This window comes from Balaenoptera acutorostrata, chromosome 4, assembly GCF_949987535.1.
Source record: "Balaenoptera acutorostrata chromosome 4, mBalAcu1.1, whole genome shotgun sequence".
Taxonomy (NCBI): Eukaryota; Metazoa; Chordata; class Mammalia; order Artiodactyla; family Balaenopteridae; genus Balaenoptera; species Balaenoptera acutorostrata.
In genome coordinates this window covers 138030558-138049771 of record NC_080067.1, presented here as the reverse complement: position 1 = coordinate 138049771, position 19214 = coordinate 138030558, and the positions used below count along the sequence as shown (strand labels likewise).

General features: G+C 37.9%; 1 protein-coding gene across 1 annotated transcript; it reads left to right on the top strand.

Moving 5' to 3' along the window:
- Positions 1 to 17292: 17292 nt before the first annotated feature.
- On the top strand, positions 17293 to 17784 carry LOC103016065 (keratin-associated protein 11-1). The gene has a single exon (XM_007183689.2). The coding sequence runs from the start codon at positions 17293 to 17295 to the stop codon at positions 17782 to 17784; it is 492 nt and encodes a 163-aa protein (XP_007183751.1).
- Positions 17785 to 19214: the final 1430 nt, after the last annotated feature.

The following is a 19214-nucleotide window of genomic DNA, read 5'->3' as shown; positions in this document are numbered from 1 at the left end:
ATTTTTCCAAAATGAAGCAAGGCAAGGCGGATACAGGGCTGACTGATACTTTCAGAAATGCTCCTCTGGTGGCTAGTCTGGAGGGTGCGCCCTGCAGCCTATGGTGAATTTTGGAGTAAGTCCAGGACATCCACTTGATGCCCGTTCAGGGATGTGGATCCGTAGCAGATGAAAGCACTGTATTAGGAGACTTTAGAGTTCACGCAAGATTCACATAAAGAAGAATATTGCCTGTCAGGTGAGATTTCTTCCAGACACATTGAGTTTTCTATTTGATGTGGTAAGCAGCAGCCTGGGGAAGCAGATCTTCTATGAACTTGGCATTATGGGTGAACCAAAGAGAATAAAAGACCCAAAGCTGATCTTTAGTAGAGTGGACCACCAGAAAGAGTTCCTCCTCCATTTCCTCAGCCTCTGGAACAGCCAGCTACACATGTAAGTTATAGAAAGTAACCTTGCTATTTAAAGTCTACAAAGAACATTTTAAGAGAAATGTAAAAGTCAGTGAGGGGGACCCAAAGAGCATAAGCCATCCTCATTAAATATGGATGTACCACATCAGAACAGCTCAGTGTGGTACCAAATCAAACGTTCTAAGTCCTGAAAGGAAAAGGATGGCAAAGAAGTTTCATTTCTTTTTAAAAATTTATTTATTTTATTTATTTATTTTTGGCTGCGTTGGGTCTTTGTTGCTGCGCGTGGGATTTTCTCTAGTTGCGGTGAGCAGGGGCTACTCTTTGTTTCGGTGTGTGGGCTTCTCATTGCGGTGGCTTCTCTTGTTGCAGAGCACGGGCTCTAGGCGTGTGGGCTTCAGTAGTTGTGGCTCAAGGGCTCTAGAGCACAGGCTCAGTAGTTGTGGCGCACGGGTTTAGTTGTCTGCAGCATGTGGGATCTTCCCGGACCAGAGCTCGAACCCGTGTCCCCTGCATTGGCAGGCAGATTCTTAACCACTGCGCCACCAGGGAAGCCCAGAAGTTTTATTTCTAAAACAAGTAATTTCCATAGGAAAGAGAACAAATTTAGAATAGGCTCTTTGTGCTTTCAATAAAACTCTAGAAAATATGAAGCAGAATATGAGATAATAAAATAAGAGACAGAAGTTAAAAAGGGAGTTAGTTAGGAGACAGAGAGCATAGAAACTCAACATGAGTTGGATGAGGTAGAAAAAGAAGAAAGGGAACTAAAATGTAATAACCCATTTAAAATCTGCATGAGAAGGACTAAAATTTGCATTACAAGGATTAAAATGGAAAAGCTTTTTCTATGATGCAAGGAATCATAATGTGGAAGACAAATTTGAGATGCTTTTCCAAAATTCAGGTGAAGAGGATAAAGGGGTGAAATTGATGAGAAAGAAGATATGGTCCATGTACTCTGGAGATGTAACAAAAGGACTGTGGTGTTTTGAATGATCTCATTCTCAGAGTCTTCTTCTGAAACATTGAATTCAAGAAGAAATGGGTCTGCATAGTGGTTGTATCAATTTACATTCCCACCAATAGTGCAGGAGGATTCCCTTTTCACCACACCCTTTCCAGCATTTATTGTTTCTAGATTTTTTGATAATGGCCATTCTCACCGGTGTGAAGTGATACCTCATTGTAGTTTTGATTTGCATTTCTCTAATAATTAGTGATGTTGAGTATATTTTCACGTGCCTCTTGGCCATCTGTATGTCTTTGGTGAAATGTCTATTTAGGTCTTCTGCCCATTTTTTAATTGGATTGTTTGCCTAAATGTCCATCGACAGATGAATGCATAAAGATGTGGCACATATATACAATGGAATATTACTCAGCCATAAAAAGAAACAAAATTGAGTTATTTGTGATGAGGTAGATGGACCTAGAGTCTGTCATACAGAGTGAAGTAAGTCAGAAAGAGAAAAACAAATACCATATACTAATGCATATATATGGAACCTAAAAAAAAAAAAGGTACTGATGAACCTAGTAGCAGGGCAGGAATAAAGATGTAGACATAGAGAATGGAATTGAGGACACAATGAGGGGGAAGGGAAAGCTGGGGCAAAGTGAGAGTAGCAGTGACATATATACACTACCAAATGTAAGATAGATAGTGGGAAGCAGCAGCATAGCACAGGGAGATCAGCCTTGTGCTTTGTGACGACCTAGAGGGGTGGGAGGGAGGCTCAAGAGGGAGGGGATATGGGGATATATGTATGCATAAGGCTGATTCACTTTGTTGTACAACAGAAACTAACACAGTATTGTGAAGCAATAAAAAATAAAGAGAGAAAGAAAAGGAAGAAATGGGTCAAGACTTCCAGAATTTTGAGGAAAAAGATATCTGTCCTTAGAATTTTTTAACGTATTGAGTTTTCATTTACAGGAAAATGCAGTTGAAGTACATTTTCAGATATAAATTGGCTAAAAAAGGTATATCACCAATAATGTACTCACTTTAAGCCGTTAGAGATTTTTAAAAACATAAAAAAGGAAGGAAAACCCAGATTTAGAATGGGACTATTTTTGCAGAAAATGACTAATGGTAAATATTGAAAAAAATCTGATAGAATGGAACTTAAATGATTATTCTGTTTATAGTGTAAAATCAATTAAATAGGTCATAAATAGTTATTGAAAAGTGATAAAAATTTAAAAATATAAAAACAAGGTCATACTAACAAAAATAGAAAGTAGGAAGTGAGGGTGGGGTACAGGGAAAAATAGAAGTGTTTTTTAAGTTACATGGAAGAGTATAAATGGATAAGTATTTTCTGACATAATTTTCTAAAAAAATTACAGTTATGTGTGAGATTATTTTTTTCATTGTGAGATATAACATTCTATACAGAATCCTGCACACAACAGATGTGTAGGGTTTGGCATGTAATTGCAATGTGAACACCAGTGTAACTACCACTCAAGTGAAGAAAGGGCCCTATCCAAGGTCCCCAGAAACTTTCTTTGTTCATCTCTGATCATAATTCCATTCTTCCCCACTAACTTCCCCTCATCCCAACTTCCGTTGCTTTAGGATAACAATACAGTTTGCTTTTACCTGCTTTTAAATTTTATATAAATATAATATATGAATTATTTTATGTTTTGCTTTTTTGGTTCAACAATTTGTGTCATCCATGTTGTTGATACAATTTAGTGTGTTTGCTTTTATTATTTTATAGGATTTCATTGTCTATTCATGAAATTAACTAATGTCTTCCACTGTTGGTGAACTTTTGGGTTATTTGCAGTTCTTGGCTTTTATGAGAGGTATGTCTAAATATTTTAAAAGGAGATGACATACAGAATTGAAAATAAGATGTATGGTTGAAAAAATAAATTAAAATATAATTTACTCCTCAAAATAATAGTAAAAAGAAAACAGCAAGGAAGCATAAAACAGGAGCTCTAAAATGGGATGATAAAAGTAAATCCAAATATATGGAATAACTGCAAATATATTATCTTTTACTAAAAGTTAAATACTAGACTGGGTCAAAACAATGTCTGAGGGAGAGCCTCTTATCATGGATACTCATAATATGAAACAATTCCGAAAGATTAAAAGTAAAAGGGTAGGAAAATCTCCATAATCAAAAAACAAAACAACTGGAGTTACAGTTATAATATTAAACAATTAGGATTTACCATTGTTAAAATCAAAAACAAGTGGAGGTAAGCCTTGAAAATTCCCTGAGCAGACCAGTTTGGTCATACAAATAAAGCCTAATTTAGCTTACTTTGAAAGACTGACTTGACCTGGGTCACTTCTTGCTTATGCTTCTGGAAATCATAAGTGACACTTGAACTGTTTTCCAAGGTTGATATGAGGTAGCCATTAGCCAAATTCCTATCATTTAAGAAAATTCTAATATTATAACCAATCACTGTGAAGAATATAAGCTTACTATATAAGGTGCTTTATAACAATATACACCTGAGCCTCACTTTATGTTTTGGTTTGAGTGTTCCTGGTTTGCAAACTATTTGGTGTGTGCACAATTAAATTTTACTAATTACTACTTTGGTGATGCATTGGTTTTACTTCTGTTATTTCTGAACTTTTGACACTGTGAAATCGTTAAATAGGACAAAGAAGGTCCATAATATTTTTAAAAAGTGTAATAAATCTTATGCTCCAAACTGAAAAAAACACCAAATTATATAAAAACACAAATTGTTAGAAATTCAAAAGCAATTTATAAATACAGTAGAAATGGAAGACTTTAATATGCCTTTCTCAGTATTTCACAGCTGAAGTAGGAAATAAATAAATGGTAAAAACTGATCTGAATTATATAATAAACTAGATGATTTATTCCGTATATATTGAGCTATTTTTTCTATAACAAAGGATAAAAATAAAAGATAGTATATAGGTAAAAATTAGGTAAAGAATAACAAAATATAACTTTAAAGGAGAATGGAGAAATTATGTAGATAGCAAAAATTAATGAAGTTAGAAAGCACAAAAATAAAATACTTGATGCCTAGGTAAAAAAGGGAATGGCAGATATTGAGAAAATAAAAATTATAAGCAAATATTATTTATAACTCTATCCGAAATAATTTTAAAATCTCAAAAAATGAATAGGAGGGAGTATAAATTATAAAAAGTTATTCAAGAAGAAAAAAAACTGAACATATGAACAAATAATTGAGCTAAATATTGAAAATGTTTGTCAAAAATTACTTTCTGAAAATGCTTTGGGCTCAGAATACTAAGCTAATAAACTCTCTCACTTTGTTAAGGACATGTAAGAACACAGATCCGTGTTGTGATCTATGAATTGTGTTATGGCATACAAAGAGCTGACACTATTTTACAAGCTAGTTTTACCAAAATCTGATTATGAAAGTACAAAAAAATTTGATTATGAAAGTACAAAATAGAAAGCCAAAAAACTAATCTCATTTATAAATATAATCTCAACATTCTAAATAAATTTATAGGAAATTACATTCCAGAAAAATTATAGAATTACATGTTTAAAATAAATTTATTACAAAACTAGTAGAAAATATGGATAAACCTTTTGGAGTGTGAAAGGTCTGTTTAAACATAATAACAAAGGAAGAAACTATAAAAAATAGTTCATAAATGTTTATCAACAATGCAATGATCCAAATGAAATACAAGAGCCAAAGAGGGAAAAAATTTGCAAAGCTCTGTCTAAGTGCTTGTATGCTTAATACATAAAGGGCTGATATAAATTAAAAAAATGAATACCTTGATATAAAATTGGGCAGAGATGCAAGCAGACAATTCACCAAAAAGTTAATGAACATTACCAATAAACAAACAAGCAAACAAACTCAGCTTCTTCAGTAATCAAAGCATTAGAAATTCAAACAACTGCTTACTGTCAAGCTATGATCGCTTCATTTTGACCTTGTGGAAGTCCAAAGATATTTAGAAGATCTTGATGTATTCCTAGAGCTTATATTCTCATGCTACCGCTGACTCTGGGTCCCCAGGAATTGTTTGGGGAATTATTCAATGTGTGCTAATTTTGTCAGCCTTGAGTTGACCAAATGTAAAAGTCAGGCCCTTTCCAACACACACACACACACACACACACACACACACACACACACACACCCCTCCACCCTGTCACCACACACGGTATGAAGCATTGATGGATATCAGGGGGAGGAAGTGAGTAGAGGTCTTTATAAAGCAACAGTTTGGACAATTTCAAATTGGAAAGGAGATGCTCCCTGAAATTTCCTTCACGTCCCCATCTTTGGAGGAATTTTTGTGGTCTTGTTCAGTGAGATCACTCAGCCTTGCCATACTGGATTGGCTCATTTGTTTCTCTCCTACCCAGGTTCTCCTTGGTTTTCCTCTCCTTTTTCTCTTCCCCTCCCCAGCAATTCCTCTAGTGTAGGTGGCAGAGAAGTTTAGCAGTCTGTTGCCTTGGCTTCTGCTGACAAGTGTGCTCTGAAAGTCTCAACTTCTATCCCCAAGAGCCTATCAAAGCAGTTTCCCAAACAGGACAGTTTTTTATGAAGAACTGGCTGCTGGCTGTTAGGATAATAATGGTTCTGCCACTGTAGTAAGACCAAACATGAGTCTTTAACAAAAAGTTTGTGTTGGCTGTAGGCTGCTTTAGATTATTCCCTAATGGTCTCTACCAATATTTCCTAGGGACATTTGTTTATTCTCCATTGTTGTTAGAATGACTGTGGACAAGTTTGAAAATCCCCAAGGATTATTTTTTACCACTTAAGGAATCCTCCTTCAGAACTTTAGGTTCTAAAGTTTAGAAGGACTATCTTTACCCCCGTCACCGTGGTGACTAGTGATGAACCAGTGAGCTGTTCTTGGCCATAGCTATGAAGATTATCAATAGATATAATGCACTTTAATTATAGCCAGCATGGAATTTGAGGATTTGTGTTAGAATCTTGAGTCTTATTCCTGATCTAAAATATGGAACTATAAATGTTACATATACCAAGTCATTTGGGCTCTATATTTCATTAATTGCATGCTATATACATATAGGTAAAAAGTTATATGTGGTTAAGAACTTACTATGATTTTAAGTAAATTGAAATTTTTATTTTGGAAAAACCAGACCCCTACAAAGCCTTGACTTTTAAATAAAAGAGAAAGGGGAATAGAGAACAATTATTTAGTGAGCATCAAAATGTTGCCTCACCAGACTCTATATGGTATTTCCCATTATCATTTCCATTTACAGGCAAGGAAAGAGACTTCAGGAGGTTAACGCTCAAGGTCGCACAGCTAGTTGACCCTAGTTTTCATATGTAATCTTCACAGAAAACTGAGATAATACATGTTTTTTGTTTGCTGAATCTAAATTATGCAAATTACCTGGATAATTGGGTTTTCTATAATGGAAATCCGGAAAGACTTTTGAGAAACTGGAATTTTTAGCATTTTTCCAGGAGAAGCTCCTTGGTCTTCTTGAGTCTACTGGTCTACCCTTCCTTGATTTGAAAGTTTTTTTTAAAAATCATTTCAGTGGTTGTTAAAAAAAATTCTTTTTTCACTCTTTACTTGTTGCTAACTTCTATTCCCAGTATGTCTGTTAATAGCTAAGACATTGACATTCACCACTGGATCAGTGCAGTTACGGCACTCTCTTAATTGGAAGAGGGTGAATGTTAATCATTTGAATTATTATTATGATATTTTCAGGCCAAGAGTGCCCGGGAGGCTTTTTAATATGGAAATCCACTGAATGATAACAGGAAAAAATTTACTCCTTCCCAGTGTGGTTATAATTTAAAGGTGAAAATAAGTACAATGCAGCTAAATGGAATTATTAGTTGGTCAAACATTGTAACTTTACAAGCTATGAATAATGTCTTTCCCCAGAGTCTCCTCCTAAGATGTTTGCAGGAAATTTAAAGTACAGCATAGATACCTCACCATCACTTTGTACAATTTGGAATTTAGTTTTTCAGTTTTAATATTCTCTGGTATAAGAACAAACCTAATAGGATTAACTCTTAATTTATTGACCCCTAAGACATGAAAATCATTGCTCCAACTTTAGGAAGTATAAACTCAATATCAAATCTGAGTAAGTGGCTGAAGCCTAGGAAGATTTTTTATCTATAATTCTCTTAAACCGGATTCCAGCAGGTAATTTGAAAGTGGCAAACTCCCTTATTACTAAATCCCAGAGCCAAGAATTTCCTTTACGTCTCTCTTTTTTTTTGCTCCTTCTTGCACTTATCTGTGAATGACATTTCCAATTCCTAGAAAAAAACACTTGAGTCAGCAATTGCCCACCTCCGTTTTGAAAATTCTCTGGAACTGCTACTTTTGGAAGCGTAGGATAGTCATCTCTCCTTACTTTAAGATAATTGGGATGAAAACTGTAACACTCAATGACAGTTTGCTTTCTTGTAGAGCCTTTTATGTATGAATCACAAAGCGTTTTGCAAACCATAACTTAGTTCTTGCAGCTCCCTGGGGAGGCAGATCCCATTAACACTGTTTTACAGATGATCATGAAACAGGAGCAGGGAGTTTCAGTGAGTAGCCTCTGGTCAGGCAATGAGTCAGTGGGAAAGTCGGGAGAAAAAACTGGTAGAACTTTTGACATGCACCTTGAATGTGATGCCTTAAGAAGGGTGAGGAATTATTAATAAATGAGCAAGATAAATGGAGATCCATTTGAAGAACTGTTTTGCAATGAGCAATCATTGTTCTAATGAATTATTTAAAGTATGTCTTAGCTTAAATGAATCTGAAATTGCACTGTATTTTTTCCTGGCAGCTCACCGTGGCATAAAACTTTTTGGGTCTATTGGTTTTTGAATTTAGCGTTTATGTGTGTATATAAATGGGAGGCTGTGGGACAACTACTAGGGTAATTTTTGGTGACCCCTAATAGGTGATGTCAATAACTAAAGAGGAAGATATTTAAAATATGCAACAGTAGAAAATACAATGGGAGAAGCAAAAAATAATTTCAATTGATTTAGTGTAATATTTAGGTATGTAACAGTGAACAATTAGAAAACTGGGAGCCACTTTGCATAGAGGTCATTTAGTTAGTCCAACCTCTGCTACACTTAAAACATTCCACTTAAGAGAGAATTCTATTTGCTAAAAGTAATTGAGGAGGCAGGACTTCATTAGACAATGTTAGAAATGACCTGTAATTGAAATGTGTACGTCTATTTGCTGCTGGTGAAATGATTTAGTCATTGAGGGGGGCAGAACAGCTATCCAGGTTGGGCCTGGAGGCTGCACTTTGATTAGAATTGCCAGAGGACCAGGGTCTCAGCTTTGCCTGCTGAGCCTTTTGGTTTTGTTAGTTTACCTGCGGTTAGCAGGCTCTGGAGGACTGAGTCAAGTTAGCCAAACTTGAAAGAGACTGATGTATAAATGAAAGTGAAAATTTAATTCACATTGAAATCAGATTAGATTATTTGTGCTGGATATTTAGTGCATTGTATTTCTAGTAGGCGAGGCCAGTTGGGAAACCAAATTAATATCAGAATTCTACTTGAAGAGTCTAGTTCGAGGGTTGGATGATCTGAATGACATGTTCATTATGTCTGAAAAACATGCATTTGCCCAATGGACAATGAGAACATCTGCTTGGCTGATCGGATGCCCTGCAGGCCTCTACTCTTCTGCAAAGATTACATTACGCTTGACATGTTTCCATTAGTTGGACTGCAGGTTCTCTAATGATAATTATTTGCCTGGGTATTGAGATGTAGAAGACAATTTAGTCTGAAAAAAATCCATTTAGAAACCATCTTTTCAAAAGTTGATTATTTCTAAAGCTGGGCACACATTTCATTCTTTTTATCTCTTTCATTTTAGATTGATTCTTATTGATTTCTATTACGATGCCCATCTTCTGATTTATAGCCCCAGAATCTGGATGGCACTAAGTTGGGACTACTGTTATACTTAAATTACATATAACATAATTTCATCTCTCAAATTGCATATTAATCATTCCTTTTAGCTCTTCCTAGTTATTTTTTTTCTTTTATGCCCATTTTCTATTTCTATTTTTTTTGCAACACCTTAGCTATTTTTGTACCTCTCCTAGAATAATATCTAAATCTGAAAGCTTCAGAACCAAAAGTCATTTTTCACTGTGGAGCTTACAGGAGATTTCTGAGCCAATAAAGAGAAATTGGTGGCTGTATTGGTATCAAGAGGGGAAAAAGATACTACAGCTAAGGGAGGAAATGAAAGATGAAATTGAGTATCAGGCCCAGTTGATTTTTTTCCTGTAGGATCATTTGGTCAACCTTTAGTTCTTTTGTTACTTAGCAAAAGCAATTTCTGTCTTTCGGGTCACCTCATAGTTCAATATCAAAGATAACCATGGTCAGAAAAGCAAGGACAGAGCATTGTTCTAGGATTCCTGTAAGAAGACTGGCCCTTTACCTTGAACTGTGACCTTGCTGACCTGTGGCTAAGTTGCATGCAGGGAGAGACACATCGTCTTAAAACACAAACAATGTTTGTGTTCAGCTTTACCCTCACCCTAAATAGACATCCCAAGGAAGCAGACTCTTAGACTCTAAAGCTGAAGCAGAAAATGGAAGGCAGTCTAGCAGTTGGGAACAATTCACTCTTAGCCCTACTATTGGTATTGGATATTCTTCCAATTTTAATTGTACCTTTATGATTTCCAAACCACAACAAATCACAAAACAATTCCATCTAAAATATAAGATTGCATAGTCTTCAAAGGGCTGGGTGAGACTGGTAGAGTTCTCATGGTTTCCAGTGATACCTGAGGCTTCCATACATCTTCCTACTTCATCTGTTATAGAACACACTTATTGTCCATAGAGTCTGGAGTTTCATAGTGTTTAATGAGAAATAAAACCAGAGGAAAAGATTACTATTGAATGGCTGAAGCTACTTGAAAGTACGGAGAATTGTCTTTAGCCAGATGCATTGTCTCTGCGCATAGGCCTGCAGGTAAGTGGCTGGTACTCTGAGTCAAAAACTTGTCAAATTGGAAAGTTAGAGGGAGCTGTTGAGGTCATCGCATTGGTACCAATTCTTGTAAGCGTCACCTTCACAGGGAACTCACAAGAGATAATGAACTGTCTGTCTACTTTGAACATACCTTGAACATAATATAGAATGTGAAATTCAGATTTTTCTCTGAGGGTAACCTAAGTCCATGTCAGGGATTTCCGGTTCAGTTCTGGCATCCTGGCAATTCAGGGAATAAGGTAATTTTAGTTTCATGGCCAAAATGATATTTTCAGTCCCACACCCTCATCTAAAATTTTGCCACTCCCCCACCAAGAAGTGACGTCTACTTCACCTTCTCTCCGACGTGGGCCTTTGTGATGCTCTGAGACAGAATGTGGTCAAAGTGATGTTGCGTGACTTTGGAGCCTCGGTCAGAAAAAATGAGAAAGCTTCTGCCTAGCTCTTGCTTTGCAGATTCTCACTCTTGGAACCAGCCTCTTTGTTGGAGAACTCCTGGCCACACGAGGAGGCCATGAATAGGTATCCCAGCTGATGGCAATCATCGACTGACAGACACATGAACAAATGATACTTCAGATAAATACAGCCCCCAGCTCCCCCCCATCCCTCTATGCAGCCTGCAACAGAGACAAACCAGCCTTGCTGTGCTTTGTCCAAATTCCTGAGCCACAGAATCCATGGGCATAATAAATGGTTGTTTTGTCCACTAAGTTTTGGGGTAATTTGTTGCACAGTAATTGATAAGCAGAAGAAGGGTTTTTGGATTATATATGTATGTGTGAGTGGGGTGTTTTTAAGTGGTAACATTCTCAGAATTAAAATGAGTTAAACTTTTAAAAATATTTATTAAACCATTTAAAATGTTTATTATTTAGATCTCTATTAAACTATCTTATTAAACCATTAAGCCATTTAAACCATTGCCATGATTTCTATCCTGACAATTTTTGCCATAGTTTCATATTAAGTTCATTATTATTCAACTAACATTTTTATTTATATTAATTCACCTTTTAAACAAAAATAACTTGAGCCCCATCCTATGTAATGATATCCATGAATTTATGGCTTGTATAACCTAGCCATACTTTATTAATACACTTAAAAATAAATATATAACTATTAAGACTAAAAAGTGTTTACTTAGTAACTAAAATTATCTCCCATTGCATAGTTAGTGTATATCTCACTTTGGAAAAAAAAAAAATCCTTCATTTTGGAAAACAACTGTGACATCAAGCTGACAATGAGCTCTTTCAACCTTTTAGTGTTTAGGGTGTCAACTCTTAGGGACTAGCCTATTTAAGGAAACAACACAGTGTGATTGACATTACTTGGGAGAAATTAAAAATCTGCTTATATTCTAGCTGTGTTTAAGCACTTTTGCAATTTCTCATTTGGTCATTTCAGAAATTGCTCTAAAAATGCAAATGTTACTTGTTTGATGCTCAGTTTGTGTACAAGATATTCCTTAGGCTTGCACGGACAGAGACATGGATGTACCCTGAGGGGCTCTGAACTAAGGATTAGAAGGACCAGTTATTATTATTATTATTTTTTATTTGCACCACTCAGCTTGTGGAATCTTAGTTCGCGGGTCGGCAGTGAAAGCGTGGAGTCCTAACCACCGGACCGCCATGGAATTCCTTCACCAGTTACTTTTCTTAACTCAAATAGAAAGTGTTTGGAATCTGGTGTCTCAGTCTGAGTTCTCTAACGGCAGAGCTTGAGACAGTTAGTTTGGGAATCTTATTTTGGGGAATGCAGCAAAGGGGGAGTAAAACAGAGGAGGGGGGAAGGCCACCACAGAAATTGTTATTGAGTCACCATCATCACAAGCAACTCGCGCATGATTTTGAGGGACTTTCTGAAATAGTTTCAGAACCGTCTACCTGGAGGATGAAAGGTGGGAACACTTACCCATTGGTTTGCATTTCCCGTTGCTCAAGCAAGACCCCATTTCTGGGCAGTGCATACAGGAGTGCAGTCATTTAGCATGGACTTCCCTTGTAGCGGCGTCAGAGAAGACCTAGCACCGGAAGCAAGAAGTAGGTGAGTGGCCCTAAAATGAAGGAAGAGGTGTCTGGGTGCACCACCACGAAGTTGGCTTAAGTCTGTGCAAAGAGGATGCAGTAAGAGATGGGATGAAACAATTTTGAACTAGTGCACAAGCATGTCTGATACACTTGGCAATGATGCTTCCTCTCTGAGACTTAGTTTCTCATCAGTCAGGTGAGAGAAATAGACTAGAGGACTTTAAGATCCAGTTCTGATAGTCCAATTACTAACCTGAGGTAGTACTGGCCTAATGCTATACTCCTAATCCCCTGGATAGGCCGATCAGACCAAAGAAGGGTTGGGCTGAAAGGGTATAAGCACAGGTCAGACCAAGAAGGGTTGGACTGAAAGGGCATAAGCACAGGTCAGCTAGGTGATGCTAAGACAAGACTTATACTTCTCCTGTCTCTTACATAGCTCCTAGCATCCTTACCCTTCTGGGTACTAAGTAGGCCCTGAATATTTCTGTATCAGGGAAGGATAATACATCTGTGTGACCTGGGGACTTCTCTCTCAGGCCCTACGCATAAACATTACTCAGGTCTGGTCACAAATGGGTTCACCCCTTATTACTTGAAAGACTGGACATGGAGCACATGCAAACTACAATGGGATGTCCTGCAAGAGAGTTTGCTGTGGTCTCAAAACTTGGGATTCTACCCATTTTTATTGATAGCACCCTGATTCTGATTCCCAATAAAGGCACCCATGAAAAAATACATGAATTTGAAAACTGGCATCAAGAAAAAGAGAATGGTGGTTCAATTTAGGATTTTTCAACCTTGATATTATCCTCTGAGGGTTTATTTGTCTACAAGTCATGTAGCTGGTGATTGCTATTTTCAAGTTCTAAAAGCAGCAACTATTTTGCTGGTCTTTGTTTGCTTCTTTCACTTACCTGCTTTCTGCCTTACATTTCCCTCCAGCCTCAAAGATTCAAGCCATCTTATGATTGATGTTTTTTGAAAAGAATTTGGAAAATGAATTTCACTTCAGTTTTGGTGCAAGTCACTCAGCCTTTGGGGGTTTATAATGTCTTGGTTAATAGGATTCTGGAGATTCAACCCAGAGGTCTGTGTGAAGTTGGGAAAAAAATGGCAGAACAATTCAGCCAAGATGTAGTTAATTTTTAAAGCAGTCTTTATGTTCTGTACTTAAATTTTTGAATTCTCTTTTTATATTTCTTAAGAGACAATGAATAGCTTCAATTTGAGAATGTGAGCATCCTGAAAAAGTGCAGAATGACAAAATCTCATTTTATGGTTTTTAATTTTTCAGCAAGTTCACTATTCCTCCATTTGATGAGACTAAGTGATTTTTTTTGAACTGGCATTGGTCAACATTATTACCCCAACTTTGTGATGAAAAGTATCCTTCCAGCATATCAAACCTTCAGCCTCCCACATATGCTTAACTCTTTTTACTCTCAAACACTTGGCCTTGTAAGTGATTGCTGTGATTCAGTTTTGAGTGAAAGAATTGCTCATTTCCAGTCTGTGATAATTATTGTATAAGGCTTAGATTTTTCTAAACAAACGAGAGAAAATTACCCATCAGGGATGAAGATAATGGGTAGTAGTTCTTTAATCTCTCCTCATCTGCTCTCATCACACCCTACTCTCACTTCATGCCCTGCAGACACAAGAATAATCTTCACAAACCTTTTCACTGAGTTGAAGTTTCATATTGCCTATAACTACGTCATGATAGCTGCCGTCCGCATAATTTTTTCCTCACATTCCAATGAAAGGATGATTTATTGACTTCATTTAACAACATTGTAGACTTAGATTTGTGTAGAGTTTCTTCAAGCTTCACTTGGCTGTCAGTGCATATTTCTTCACCTTTGCATCTTACAGTCCATCCAGATGAAGAGTCTAGATGCTTGCATTTAAATATTGAATGTACGAGAGTATAAAGTAGTTTTCCTAACTCCACATAGGATAGTGTAAGACATGAGCCTCTTCTGTTTTCCAGAAAGCCTGCCAGGTGCTAAATAGAAAGCAATCTGTTAAGGAGAGCCCTAGATTTAATTACGTAAAGAATCTATTGGTTTTGCTTCCTTTGTGACTGGAAGAAAACTCTAAAATATCATCTTAAAGTGATTTCAAAGTTTGTGAATCCTGTTTTTCAGAAGGGTCTTGCCACCTACATCTGAAAAATCAATTCACTCCTCTGCTGTTCTCTAATAATTAGTTGTACGTGTTGCCATTTTAAATAATTTTAATTTCAAATCATAGTTCCTAGCTATTAAAGGCTTTTTGTCTCTTCCTGTTCTGTTTGTAGTGACCTTGCATTTTATTCTAATGAAGTAAAATTGTCAAAAGTATATAGAATGAAAAAACACATGAAGTTTAAAGATAGCAGTGCTTGTAACTTACTATTTAAAATTTTATTTATTATTGTTGTTGTCAATTGATGAAACTGAAGTAGAAATAAAGACTACAGTCTTTGTAGTGTCATCAATGGAACATTGATTGATTGATTTTTTAAAAATAAATTTTTGCTTGAACTTTAATGAAGACATCTCACCATGTTTAAATATTCCCAGCGTAGGTTGACAGCTCATGGCTCTGTTTTATTTGCATCTCAAATTAGTCAAATATAAGCTGTGTGACTTTGACTAGCCATTCAACCTCCTTGAACTTCAGCTTCTTTGTGTGACATGATACCTAGTCCATAGGGTTGCTGGAAGCATTCAGTTGTGATGGTGTATGTGAAACCTCTAACTTAATGCCTGGAAGAGGCTCAAAAAATGTTCATTTCCTTCCTTCTGAAGCTGATGGAAGATATTTTCTAGAATTTTTTTTTATTTGTAATTTTCATGCAGTGGAAAAGAAGAATCAAGACAGAGTAATGATTTCAGCAAATCTTTTCTATTCCAGAAATGTGGCAATGGGTACTGAAAACTTCTCCTGTGTCACTTTACCACTAACTTCATGTTTTCACTTGGTTGCTTGATTAATTTACATGATGAGGTACTTTTCCACATCAGCCTATGAATCCATGGCTGGTAGAAGCCTGTAAACTACGCATCCATTTTCAAACAAGCAAGCCAGCCCTTGTGACCAGGGACTGGGACCTTCAAACACCAACTGGGATGTTCCCCGTGGTGGGAAGAGCATAGTCCCAACCTTGTGGAAAGTAGTCATCTCGTTAATTTCTCCCCATACCTGAGAACACGCTGCGAGTCACTGAGGGAGTGATGGTCTGATCTCTGGGAATTATAATACCGCCCACAGCACAGCATCCTCTCATTGAGGTGTGTTATTAGCCTCCAAATTAGAGCCGTGGGGAGCTCCCAACATGGCTTCAGTGGGATGAATAGAGAATGAAGCATTTGGCAAAAGGACTTCTGATGAGTTCTAACATAAAGCTGTTTGCTTTGTGCATGTGTAAAATGCAGTCTACTGTAGCCTTCGAATATACATAAATCCATTGTTGTCCCTCTTTCCTACCCCACATAAGCCAGTTTACACAATGAGTCAGATCTTACAGCTGTTTTGATGTAGAAATATCACCAACCACTGAAGCTGTGTTGAAGTGACTTATTTTGCCAGAGTTGAAAGGGTTGCGTACAGATGGATCAAAAGGATCAATCATTTTGGTGTTGAGGATTGACTCTATTGTAGCAAAATGAAATAAAGGAGAATGATATCCTTCTATGGTTTCCCCAAGAATAAAAAGAATAATTAAATGTTATAGTACACTGTTCACACATCTATTCATCACCAAATATTGATTAAAGGCCTGCTTTCTCCCACTTTCTCCTCCCCTTATCCTTGATGGAGACAGTGACCTTAAAGAGCCTTTGGTCTGTGCATAATAAAAGTGCATCCTATCTATAAGTTTTTGTGTGAAAATAAACATCTTTTGAATATATTGAGCATCTTGGGAGAAAGACACTCTACCCTTTCAAATTAACGTTATAATAATTTAAAAAATTAACTAAGCCTGTTCCACTGGCATATTGATGAGTCTTATGAGTCACTCTTATCCATTGTTACAAGATTAAACATTTTAGGAATAAAGCTCACCCAATTTATTTAGAAAGAAACTTGGCTACAAATGCAGTCCCACATAATTAGCTTCCGATTTGCTTTGCTGCTTGGACATAAAGGGTGAGTCCCACTGCCCTCTAATGTTCCCAGGGGCATCTTGCTCTGATCACCTAATTGATTTTCCAAGCCAGTTTGTACTCTGGATATGTCTTTGTGCCCTTTTTCCTGATAGGTGTTGTCACTGTCATCTTGAAGCATATTCAGGAATGTTCCTTGTTCATTAGAAGCTCCGTTAGCTATGGGAGGGTGACTGATTAAGTTATGCCTAAAACATTAAGTATCAACAACAACCCAAGCTTGGTGTGGGTGTGTAATTAGTCCCAGTCAGAAGGGAGAGAGTGTCATGGTGGAATGGTGGCATGTTTGATGTTACTGTCGATGGACACTCATTGTATCCAAGCAAAATGAATGAGGGATGAAGTGTGGGCTGGGATGACCAATAGCTCTGAAGCTGTCAACCAACCTTCTTAATCCTGGGACTAAGTACAGTCCAGAAGCCTATGATTTAGTTACCAAACTACTAAACTTTCTTTATGAGGATGAAGGCTTCTCAAGAGACAATTAACCTGGAGAGTCACAAGATGTTCTAACGCAAGCCAGTGTGAGCCAAGGAAGCCAGGAAGACCAGGGTGGGAGCCCCACTCACCAGCAAGGATATATAAAAGCTCGGAGCCTGAAGTGGCATTCACAGTTCAGGAGCCAGCTTCAGCAAGTTACTCACATCTCTCCGTCTGGCACCATGTCCTACAACTGCTCCACAAGGAAACTCTCTTCCAGGATGATTGGAGGACAATACACTGTGCCAGTGGCCTCAGTTGCCACAGTTTCTACCCCGGATGCCGACTGCCTGAGTGGCATCTATTTGCCCAGCTCCATCCAAACTGGCTCCTGGCTCCTGGACCACTGTCAGAAGACCTGCTGCGAGCCCATTGCTTGCCAGCCAACCTGCTACCAGCCAACTCCTTATGTCTCCAGCCCTGTCCGGGTGACCTCCTCTCGGCAAACCACTTGTGTCTCCAATCCCTGCTCAACTCCCTGCAGCCGGCCGCTCACCTTTGTCTCCAGTGGCTGTCAGCCCCTGGGCGGCATCTCTACTGTGTGCCAACCAGTGAAAAGTGTCTCCACTGTCTGCCAGCCGGTGGGAGGAGTCTCCACCATCTGCCAACCATCCTGCGGGGTCTCCAGGATGTACAAGCAGTCCTGCGTGTCCAGCTGGCGAAGAATTTGCTGAGTGTGCAGGGGCCCGTGAGCGAATCAAGACTCCATGACCTGCCAGCTGTGTTTCCAGGATCTTCCAACAAGCTGCCTGTTCCTGAATAACTCTTCATTGCTGACCCCTGTTCTAACTGCCTGACTGCTGGCTGCCAGGCTTGAATAAGCTGACGTTGGCAATCTAACGTTTTTCTGGCCAGCACCAATCTTGTTTTAACTGTTTGATCACTGGTGGCACATATACCTCTGGATGTTTCCAGAAATTTACCACCCATGCCCCAGTCTCTAATGGTTTTGGCATGTTTTGACCTAGCTGCTTTGTCTTCTGGCTTGTTTTTGTGCCTCGGAAAAAGGGAACTTGTTTCGCTCTGTATTTCTCAATAAACCTTAATTACTTGGCATTACAAATATATGTCTCAGTAGAGTTCTTTATTTGCAAGAATTTTTGCTGTCTGTGAATCATCCTTTGCTGATTAGGGTCTGATTTTCTTTTCTGAGAATGGAGTATGGGTTCAGTCACTGTGTTTAATGGCAAGCAAGGGATTATCTTATATTTTACTCGGTTAGAGAGTCTTTGGACATGTACTCAAGTAGAGCGACTGGTCCTCTATATTTCCCCCGATTTTTTATGGGCTTGCAGAATAATTTCCATGCAGGACAAAGAAATCTTACCTGAGAAACCAAGTAGTTTGGGCAATTGTACAGCGAAGGGGACAATGGTGTCAGTTAGAGGTTCAGAGTCTTACTTCATCAGAGGACCACAGTGGAAAACTTTGCAAAGGATCCCTCCATGATTAGATGGGAGGCAGGGAGAAGGAGGAAGGATGAAGACGTCAGTTTCTAGGTCCTGAGATTTATGGCATGAAAAAGGTGGCTGTAGCTTTCTAGTTGCCTCACTTGCTGCTGTGTATTGGTAGACCCCCAAACATGTTCGGAGTAACCTAAAGTTCTGCGTTTTAGTTAATCTGGGCAGGGAAGACTTAAAAACAAATTTCAAACACATGTTGGTTTATTTTAATACTTCGAGCCTTATTTTGTGCTTGCTTTCCATTGGAGCCCACATGCAGATAAAACAAGCCATCTGCACTGGTGGTCAACACGCTAACTCCTTCGGCCTTTTTTAGGAAGTGAGAACTGACCGCCAGTTGGTTTCCTTTTGTCCTCATTCTCTGTTACGTCCAGAAACACATCTCTATATTTCCTTTTCAGAGTTGCTCAAGGAGAAACAGTAGAGAAATTTTTTGTTTTTTTTTACAGAAAATGGAGGCACATGAGGTGTGCCTGCCAGGAGCAATGGGTGCCTTTTCTCATAACAGAGGTGCTTAGAGCCTTATGGAGAATCTGACCATCCACTTCTTTTGTCAGCACAAAATGGTTTTCTTATTTCACTAACAGTTTTTCAGACAGGCAAAGCGTATGGACAATTGCTGGAGGGAAAATTTTCCTTTC

What these genes read in the sequence shown, in the direction of transcription:
- LOC103016065 (XM_007183689.2), top strand. Translation starts at nt 17,293, where the DNA reads ATGTCCTACAACTGCTCCACAAGGAAACTCTCTTCCAGGATGATTGGA.